General features: G+C 41.8%; 1 protein-coding gene and 1 long non-coding RNA gene across 2 annotated transcripts in view; both read left to right on the forward strand.

Moving 5' to 3' along the window:
* g6pc1a.2 (glucose-6-phosphatase catalytic subunit 1a, tandem duplicate 2) overlaps positions 1–1293 on the forward strand; it is a gene marked incomplete at both ends in the record, with an annotated part of 3270 nt that extends 1977 nt beyond the window's left edge. Inside the window, 2 exons of the mRNA XM_083787522.1 lie at positions 232–347; positions 797–1293. Of these exons, the coding sequence (XP_083643648.1) occupies positions 232–347; positions 797–1293 (613 nt within the window). The remainder of the gene's footprint in view (positions 1–231; positions 348–796) is intronic.
* A 2954-nt stretch (positions 1294–4247) lies between these two features.
* LOC310874237 lies at positions 4248–10097 on the forward strand. Its single transcript, XR_014570545.1, has 3 exons — positions 4248–4536; positions 7439–9372; positions 9862–10097. It is a non-coding gene; the product is annotated as an uncharacterized lncRNA (long non-coding RNA).
* Positions 10098–11189: the final 1092 nt, after the last annotated feature.

The following is an 11189-nucleotide window of genomic DNA, read 5'->3' on the forward strand; positions in this document are numbered from 1 at the left end:
AAATCTTTGATGTTGCTCTTTTGACGTCAAAAGTGGATAGAGCAAATCATATAATCCATTCATTGGGAGATCTAAAGGTCAAAGGTCTTTTGACGAATGACTGTGAACTTGCAGCCAAAACTGCGAAAAATGGCGGAACCCGTTCGAAAACAATAAGGGGTCGTTGTTCCCGTCGGGCTTATTATTATTATTATTATTATTTTGACACTCATTGGGTCTTTATCTCGGCAGGTATCTGAAGGCCATTCTGTGGTCTGTGTTCTGCGGTGTCCAGGTGTGCGTGTGTCTCTCCAGGGTCTTCATCGCCGCTCACTTCCCCCATCAGGTCATAACTGGTGTCATAACGGGTCAGTACAGTAATATTTATTATCAATTGGGTGGCCTGAAACCCTGCTCGCGATATCCCGTATCATGATTCTGTGCAGAATGTTTTTTTGTCTGCAGCGAGACGAAATACATTTCTAAGTTTCTAAGTTGTTTAATTGCAAACGCAGTGAGCCACTTACTATGACAGCAAGGGCTGAATGTCTGTGTGTCTGTCTGTGTGTCTGTCCCGCTGTTACACCACCCGCCCGCCACCAGAGGGCGCAGCTGTAGCACACACACACACACACACACACACAGGGCGCAGCTGTAGCACACACACACACACACACACACACACACACACACACACACACACACACACACACACACACACACACAACCACACACACACGAGCTGCGTTCGCTTCCCGCGTTTGCGCGTCTTACTTGTATACCCTTGTGTGTTCTGATGTGATTCATTCTATCTCAGGTATGATTGTGGCAGAGGCCTTCGGCAGAATCCAGTGGATCTACAGTGCCAGCATGAAGAATTACTTCTTTGTCACCCTCTTCCTGACCTCCTTCGCTGTTGGCTTCTACCTGTTACTCAAGAGTCTGGGCGTGGACCTGCTGTGGACGCTGGAGAAAGCCCAGAAGTGGTGCATAAGGGCAGAGTGGGTCCACATGGACAGCACCCCCTTCGCCAGCCTGCTGCGCAACATGGGGACCCTGTTTGGCCTGGGCTTGGGTCTGCACTCGCCACTCTACACCGAGACCAAGAAAAGTAACAGCACCCAGGTCAAGGCCGTGTGTGTCGTCAGCTCCCTGCTCCTGCTGCACCTGTTTGACTCCTTCAAGCCTCCCACGCACACCGCCGCCCTCTACTACCTGCTGTCCTTCTGCAAGAGTGCCACTGTGCCCCTGGTCACCGTCAGCATCATCCCCTACTGCGTGGACAGGGTGCTGAGCAACAAGAAGAGCTCATGAGAGGATCGTGCCGAGAGCTCAAGACACAAACTGATGAAGCGGGAGCCTGCGTGTGACAGGTCTGCTCAGGTCCGCATGTGGTCTGCACTCTGCAAGTGACAGGTCTTGGTCTGCCCAAAGCTTTTTGCTCTGGTGCTTTGTGAGAAAAATACACAGTAATACTATCTTGGTGTTCGTTTAATTCTGAAGAGTGTACAAATGGAACCAAATGGACCTTTGTGGAACTGTATACAAATGGAAATTTAGTTAAATTTGGACACTCTTCAGAGGTAAATTAACACTAAGAATTGTACTGTATAGAGTAGACTGTCTGAGACACTGACACACTGGTGTCGTTTGGACTCTCGACACCTGTGCCTAGGAATTCTGACAGCTCTGAACAGTGAGCAAGCGGGCAACAAATGACAGCATGTACAATGGCACTTATCAAGAACACATGGTTTGAATTTTGTCTTATACTGTCTTATATACTACTAATTTATGAATGGTTTAGGAAAGGATATTGGATCATACACACTGGTCAAGCGAGTGCACGATTCCTTCATTCTAAAGGGAATGAGTAACTTTGCTCAGGGCTTTGACAGTTGACACGTTATTTCATGTTATTTTTTTAAAGGTTACTATTGAAATAGTGTTGAATTTATTTAATAAAAAAAAGGTTTAAAATATAAGAAACTGAAGCACTGAATTGATTTACACCATCAACTTACACAGTTCCCTTATCATCCACTCCAGCATTCGTTCATTCATTCTCTATTATGTTCTTTACTTTTTTTTAGCCCAAAACATGCTCTGCCAAAATAAATACTGTTCCATATGAATGTTACACATTTACACAGATGCAGTTCAGCAGAATGAGAAGAAAACATGGTCAACTATAGTCTATAACAATGAATTTGAAAACGTCATCTAATCTACCTATAAATGCACCAAGTCTCTGTGTGTATGTCTGTAATCCACGTAACTCGAGAACCATTTGCCCCACCGACTTCAAATTCGACACGCGTTCCACACCACCACAGGGAGTGCAGTGCCTGATGTAGAGTCGGTCGGACCCACGGTTGTCCAGAACCGCCCCAAAAAGGCCTCTGCCTGGCTCTGGACCGGGGCCCTGCCCACGGTCCATATATGGAGCTGGCCTGTTCTAACATAATTCTGACGTCTGCATATAGGGTCTGCCAAAATCTCCCGGAGGGGGCGTTAACATAATGTGTCACGTGGTAGCGGCCGCCATGTTGGCAGGCATTTCTGCTTTGTTTACAGTCAGCGACCATCCGTGTGCGTTCTAATTTTTAAACACCAGAGGGAGTTCAACGAGCTCGTTCCTGGCGACAACACAGTGAGCCAACACCAGGATGGAAAGAAAAAACGACGGCCTCGACATACCTTACAAGGACAAGCATTAAATGTAGTCGCATTAGTGGTGGTAGAAGATCGAATCCTCTGTTCAGTCATTGTGTTCATAGGGGTCGAGACCGTCAATATCCTTGATTTTGTTGAGGTAACGCTCCTTTTCCTCAAAGTTAAGCTTGTCCTTGTAAGCAAGGTATGTCGAGGCCGTCGTTTTTTCTTTCCATCCTGGTGTTGGCTCACTGTGTTGTCGCCAGGAACGAGCTCGTTGAACTCCCTCTGGTGTTTAAAAATTAGAACGCACACGGATGGTCGCTGACTGTAAACAAAGCAGAAATGCCTGCCAACATGGCGGCCGCTACCACGTGACACATATGTTAACGCCCCCCCGGGAGATTTTGGCAGACCCTAGACTCCACATTTGGGCATGCCTGACAAAGAACTCCATATATGGGCATAAAAGGGACACAGACATAATATCTGGGTGGGGCATTTCCAACTTGATCGTTCTAAGTAGGCCAGTGCCCGACGAGCACCGCTGTAGAGGCTCCAACGGGCACCGCTCTAGTATATCCAGATTGTAAAAATCCAATTCGGAATGGCATGACTTCAATGTGGTTCTCCGATGTCTGACTTCATGTGGCCAGCCTATGACATCAGTCACCGATGATGTTTTCTTTTTCTTTTCCATTGTGGTCCTACGTATTCAATTAATCAACACAGAGCATGGCATTAATACTTTAAAGGGCAACTTTAGTTATTTTCAACCAAGGTTCATGTTTTAGGTTGTTATTAGAGAAACTAAAAGGTGTGTGTTAAATTTCTTTAATTTGCTGCTTTCTTTCGTTTTACGGATTTTAGCTCTTTTTGGCAGGGCTAAATATGTATTCTTTCACAATATGTTATGGCGATTTAAAATTTTAAAATTTACTATAGTCCACTAGACCCCAAGAAATTACATCTGGCCACAAAAGATCACAAGATCTATTGAACGTGACAAACTGACATATTGAGCCTACACACACACAGAACATTTTATGTTTTTTGGAAATTAAGCCATTTTAAGCGACAATCTTATTGTACTTAGGCTGGGCAAGGAGATCAAGGCAGGAAAAAAAGAAATTTTGAGCAAATCTTTTACCACAAACTGTACAAGCAAAGGGTTTCCTCATGTGCTTAATTCCCACATGAGGTGGGATATTGATGTCTGTACAAAACTGTACAACTAAACGTTATTTTGTTATTATTTCTTTTAGCTGTTACCACAAACTGTAAGTAAAGGAGATTGTATGGATGGGATGAGGGATCTTGTGTTTTTTATTGTTTGTTTATTGTTTTTCCCCATTTGTGTTTTCCCAGATCGTGCAATTCTTAAAACGAAACGTAGGGGGCAGTTTCCAGCAATGCAACAACAAAAGAAGAAGTGCGCTCGTGCTACCGGAAACAGAAAAGGGGGCCTCATTTCTATGCGACTTTAATGCGAGCTCGCAGGGGAGGGACTCAGGGGAGAGCTCAGCTTAGAGTATAAGGGGGAGAGCACAGAGGCGCTGAGTCTGACTCTGAGGCTGAGCTAATAAAGCTATGCAGTATGCTAATGCTTTAGTTTGAGACTGAGTCAAGTTCCCTGTTGTGTTGGTTCGATCCGCGCTCTCATTTTAGTTTTATAATATCACACTCGTCTAATAATCATGGATAAGTTGGATATGCTCAAGACCTTGGTAGATGAACGGCTTTCTATCGCTGCCGAGGAGATCTACGGGATGGGTGCGAGAATCATCTGGGAGGTTGAACACCAGTACAAGGCCGACATGTCTCGTTTGCAGAAGGAAAACGAGCGGCAACGCAAGTTACTGGATGCGATGTTGAAACCCAACGTTCGTGTACAAAGATCAGGTTCGTAGACTGCAGTGCAGCGAGACAACTCTTACTCAACCGTGTATTTAGGCCAGACTATTAAGCACACAAGCAGTGGCGGAAAGTCTGGAAACGCATCGATACTGCAAATACTCCGTTACAAGTAAAAGGCCTGAAGTGAATTAAAAATATACTTGAGTAAAAGTACAAAAGTATTTGGCATCAAAATGTAATTACAGTACCAAAAGAACGTCCTGTTTCAATTGTATACCAATCTTTTGAAAATGGCCTATCTACAAGCGCACAATGCGTCGCATCGCAAAGCATTGTGAGCTTGTAGATAGGCTATTTTCAAATGGTCGAAATGTAGTGTTACTAGTTCAATCAAAAGTTTACAAAAGGTAAAGTAAAAAAGTACGGTAAAAGTACCTCGACATGTTACTTGTGTAGCCTACTCATGTAGCCTTACTTTCCACCACTGCTGGTAAAGCACGTTGTCTCTGTTGCGTAGTTTTACATCGTAGTTTGAGTCAAGAGAGCCGTCTGTATATTACATGTAAGGTCAACTACGAAACGTCTAGCAAACGTTATTTGGAAGAAAGTAACCTATAATTTAGATTGAAGATGAGATGTTGTTTGTTGTTTTAATGCCAACAGTAAGTACTGCTAATGCTAACAATTCATAGCTAGGCTAGCCCGCCATTTATTTTGTCGTAACGTTAACACCGTTTACGTTCACAGATATTTTTGAGCGGTGCTAACCGCTCCAACGTGTGGCTTTGTGTGTACCACCTCACTTCTGTTATATAGTAATTGATTGATTACTTTATTAACAGTTTGCAAATATTACACTAGTCTAGTGGTACAATTATAGCCTACATTGGCGCAAAAAGCCCCGAGGGTTTGTTTCCATTGTGGTCCTGTGTATTCAGTTATTCTGTGATACTGGGTGCAGGAAAAAAAATCATTATTTTTACCTGATTTATAAGGGCAACCGGTGCACATATTAGTGCAAACTACAGAAATTATAATAAACTAGTTCATTTTCAGTTCCACCCTGGCAATTAAGACATTAAGGTGAAGAAAAATACAGTTTTCACACTTTTAGAGCATATCTGTTACTAGCCCTAGAACGGCTCTTGTTGTTACATACAGTATGTACAGTATTTCACATACAGAGCCATAGAACACCCTCCTTTATTTGTGGTAGACCGTTACCATGTGCGGCATGAATGTGATAAATGCTCCGTTTGTACTCACCCATTAAATTATTCCAAAGACGTGGAGTGAGAAATGGTCCTCTAGTTTTATATCCATGTGAAAGTTCTGGCACAAAACGCGTATTTAGTGAATTATCTCCACTTTTTCAAGAGATGCACACGGACGCCTTTCTCTCCGGCGAGGGGACGATTTTAGATACTTCCAAAGACGTCATCACAAATTGACCAAGGAAACACAAAAGTTTGGGTCACACAATTGGCAGGTGCTTTGCGATAGGTGCTGGGTAATTAATCACACCACCTGCCAATTGTGTGACCCAAACTTTTGTGTTTCCTTGGTCAATTTGTGATGACGTCTTTGGTAAACAACAGGAAGTATCTAAAATCGTCCCCTCGCCGGAGAGAAAGGCGTCCGTGTGCATCTCTTGAAAAAGTGGAGATAATTCACTAAATACGCGTTTTGTGCCAGAACTTTCACATGGATATAAAACTAGAGGACCATTTCTCACTCCACGTCTTTGGAATAATTTAATGGGTGAGTACAAACGGAGCATTTATCACATTCATGCCGCACATGGTAACGGTCTACCACAAATAAAGGAGGGTGTTCTATGGCTCTGTATGTGAAATACTGTACATACTGTATGTAACAACAAGAGCCGTTCTAGGGCTAATCTGTTACTAGCCATGGTATGAGCGTCATGGCTTTACTTCCGCCTGCTTTACGTGATCGCTATATTTACATTGAAAACGTGTACATAGACATTCAGATTTCAAATATAAAGTAGCCTACTCACCACACGGGCCACTGGTGTGGCATTTTTTCCCCATAGGCTTTCAACTATCGTTCGGGTAGTATTGCATTCTGAAACACTGGGTGTGTTCGATATAGGCATGCTGGCCGCACTGCCAAATGCCAATACAAACTAATAGGCGGGTGCCCTCCTGGGGTGCAACTCCGTGGTGGCAAAGAAATAATACCATCAGTATGTATTATGACACGTGATTTCATTCACCTGTTTCATTCCCATTGCTGCCTGCACGTTCCTCCAAACACAGCTGATTTGATTACAGAACTACTCTGAGATGACATCCAGACAGTGTATTACTCATTTTAAACTTTATCAGCACGCTAAAAAAGCTATTGCACCCCTACTTTAATTTCAAATTAAACTCCCTATAGCCAAAGACACTTGTATTAGGGATGTCACCTTCCTACTCGTGATCTAACAATCACTGAGCAAATCCATCCAGAGTGCCCAGCAGAAGAGGCAGATTTTACTCTGAAAAGCCCCGCCTTCCATTTCCCCCAAAACCGGGAGGTATAATGTTCCATTAATGCCTCACGCTAATTACTCTGATCTGTCTTTAGAAGCGTTAACGCTTCCAAACGAGATGCTTGGTTAAGTCAGAAATTAGCATAGAACATCAGCGTTCTGATCAAAACCATGGGGACTTGGAGAGCGCCGTAGATTCAGAGATAATATCAAGTTTTGTCGGTCCGTAAACAACAAAGTGAATGTGCTGCGCAAAAAATGTCCGGGCTTGGGAATGTGACACAAAACAAATCTCCATGAATTCATGCATTCACTCGGAACAAGCCTAGTATTTGATGATAAGTCAGTAAAGGCATGACATTTCTAGTCGGCCAAGTACTTGCTATGATGCAAACCATTAGAGTTAATGGATAGCTTATTTATTTATTTTTTACATCCTTCTAGAGCACTCAGAGGAGAAGGTTTGCTCCCAGGAGAAGGAGGACCACTGTCTTGTCCAGGAGGTCTTTCAGCCACCAGAAAAGGAGATGAGACGGGAGGACCCAGTTGAAGCCGACAGCTCCCAGGTGTCATCACTGATGCAATGTAATGTGGAAGAATTCACCCCACTACTACAATTGGACATAGATTCTGCTGGAGAGGACAGTGAAATACCAGAGCAAATAGATGATGCTGACGATGGGCACCCCACCACGCCGACGGCTTCAAGTAAGACCAGGTTAGGAAATTCACTGAAACGAAAAGACACTGGTACATTGGCGGAAGAACAAAGGTCGCCTCTTAAGGCGCTGAGGAGTGCGTTGAAGAGTTGTGAAGAGCCATCAAAAGACACCGGTATGTCTGTGAAAGGTAAAAGAAAAGGGAGGAAGTTGAAGAGGCCACGCAAAAAACGTAGTGAATGTTCAGAACTGGTTTGTAAAGTGTGTGACAAATCTTTTGATACTAAGAAGAATCTTATAAGCCATGTGAAAGAGCATTCAAAGGATTGCGGGCTGTGTGGTCAACATTTAGAGCCTACAGAGAGCTTGAAAGTTCACCTTCAAACTCACAGGACATGTGATGTTTGTGGTAAGAGATTTACTAAGTTTATTACTCTGGCAAAACATATGAAAATCCACACAGGGGGGAAATCTTTAACTTGTACAATTTGTTGTAAAACCTTCCGTAAGGAAAATCTACTGCAATCACACAGCAGAGTACATAAGACAGAAAAACCATACAGTTGCACAGTTTGTGAAAAAAGCTTTCGTCACAGTACGTCATTGGATAAACACAGGACAATTCATACAGGAGAGAGACCATTCTCCTGCGTGATTTGTAACACAACTTTTCGTCAAAAGACTCACTTAAGCAAACACATGTCAACACACACAGGGGATAAACCATACAAGTGTACCATTTGCAATGAACGCTTTCGTCTGAAGGGAACAATGAAAAACCACATGCTCAGGCATGCAGACGAGAAAGCTTTTCCATGTTCAATTTGTGGAAAAAGGCTTGCTCGGTTAGACAGCATGCTGAGACACATGAAACTTCATGAAAGGGAACCAGTAGAGCCAAGTGGACCAGACGGCATAGGAAGTCCATAGTTGGGCTAAATTAAGATTAGTTATGTTTTGACCCTCAGTTTTTTTATGTATATTTAAAATCGATTTGATTATATCGAGCATATAGTTTGTATATGCCATGTCTATGTCCATGATGTTGGTTCAACTCACAAGTCTGTTTTAAATGCTGAACTTGAAAAGTTCATAATTGCCTGGTCACAGAACCGCACATTGTGTAAAATTCTGCATGTTATTCGATTGACAGATATAATGGCATAATTGACAGCCTTGGATTACACATTAGTGTGTAACGGAAGAGAACAGAGGGAAATTTAAGATACTAGTTTTTTTATTTTATGTTTAACAATATTAAACTTTTTTGTGCCCACCGCGCTCTGACTTATGGTGCTACCAGTTTAAATCATCATAGAATAGGTAGAGAGGTCGCACACACCAATAATCTAATTTCAACAGGGTTATTTCTCTACATCAGGACATGATAACCCTAACCCTTGTCCTGATGTAGAGAAATAAACCTGTTGAAATTGGATTATTGGTGTGTGCGACCTCTACCTAGTACCTATTCTATGTTTAACCCATTTTGGCCTGACGCAGATTCTAAAATGCCTTCTAAATCCTGACCTAAGTTTTCAGAAAAACTTCAAATATGTATATAGCAGCATCAAATATTTTTTTATTTTTTGAATACTGTACATACTGTACAGAACCCCAAGAGGGGTTCCCGCCCAATTTGTGTTAACAATATTAAAATCCCATTTAATTTTTGGGTTGTTGCCATGTACAGTATATAGCAACAGTTTATTTTTATTTGTTTGTAATTTTTGAATAATTATTCAAAGTTTATCAGAACTTTTTTTAAATTGGCCTCTGGTCTAAAATGTAATGGGTTAAAGGACCATTCATATCAGGTGTCTGGCATGTTTAGCCCACTGACTACAACTGATATGCGGAATATTTTCCACAGTTTGTTTTTGAGCGGCGCTAGCCCCTCCTATGCCCAGCTTTCCGTTTATGTGTAACAAACATTGAAGACAAAAGTTTCATCTCCTGAAACCTGAATGTGACAGAACACAAAATATTAGTAGTTCTAAATTTGTGGGCATTTTGTATGAGACATGGGATAATGCTATGGAGAGCTCTCAGCTAATATGGCTTAAACCACCAATTGTGAACTTGTGACTAGACGCTATGGTCTGTGTAAGGTTTTTTATTTTACTTTTAATTTAGGCAATCATGTTTGTGTCCATTATGTACATATCGTATTGTATTCATGAGTAAGATGAAAAGCAAACCGATCAGGATCATCCAGACAGTTGATTTCGTGTAGCATGAAAGCTGTTGGAGTATGCCTTTGTGTTATATTGGTGTGTATTTGATTTGGGACATTTTTACGTTTATTGTGATTAATGATCATTTTGTGACCTTCTTTTTGGTCACATAAATCATGTAATTACTGATTACCAAACCATGGTCTCTTTGTTATTGCAAGGTGTGCTTGCAAATAAAGTGCTTTCCTTTATCAAATAAGTTGTCATGTGTATTCCTGGGAATCTTCATCCCACCAGTCATTATAATATATTTTAAAGAAAGTTGCATCTGAATTGCTTTGTCATTTTGTGGATACTAATCCATTGTAGTTCCCCAATGTGTCTGACCCTGCTGGATTTTCTCAAAGCATAGTAACTGATAAAGAGAAAGCCCTGAAATGTGGTATTCATCAATGTAATAAGATGTTTATCAGGAGCAATTACATTTTAGTCTACTTGTCAGCAACAACCTGGAAATCTTTCATTTAGAAACTGATGGATGCTAACTTCCATTATGTTGTGCAATTTGCAATTGGAGAATATTTTAGTAAATTTTGGGATGTTGAATCAATAGTTACATGTGTATAACAATGTGGTCCTTTGGTGCCAGGTCTCAGAGTTTTTATTACATTTTTTGAATAATTCTACAAAACTTCATCTATCTAGAAACAAACATTTGGTCTGATCTTCTATCTAGGGTTCCAGGTTTGTCATTTATAGACTGTTCAATCAATCAATATTGTTTGATTGTCTTGGGTTAACCAATTACCGGTATGTTGATGCATGTTGGATAAGAACATTATTTAAATAATGACATGCCACTATCAAAGTGACATGCCACTTTGAAAAGTGACATGCCACTGTGAAAAGTGTCATGCCACACATGTGGCATGCCACACATGTAAAGCGTCTTTGGGTATTAGAAAAGCGCTATATAATATAAGTCCCAGATATTATTATTATTAAAAGTGACATGCCACTTTGAAAAGTTGCATGCTCACTTGTAGCTGGTACCTGTCTGGGACAACCTCCAGTGACGTGAACGAGATCCGCTGCCAGCTTTTCTGTGCCAGGAGAAGGGAGGCTGATTCCAGTCAACTCCTACCATGTAGACTAGAGAATGTCTATTCCTCCATGCCCAATGTGCCAATACCACACTCACCCATCTGCACCAAATCCCATACAGTGGATGGACAACTGTTGATGGTGGACAGTTAGCAATTCAGTGGATGCACACAGCCCCTGCACCAGATGTAGTCCTTGAGTTTTTGGCCTGTAAATGTGCATGAGTATGCAAGCTTCCTAACTGCAGTTGTCTCA

This window comes from Protomyctophum parallelum (genome assembly GCF_964188405.1).
Source record: "Protomyctophum parallelum genome assembly, chromosome: 17".
NCBI lineage: Eukaryota > Metazoa > Chordata > Actinopteri > Myctophiformes > Myctophidae > Protomyctophum > Protomyctophum parallelum.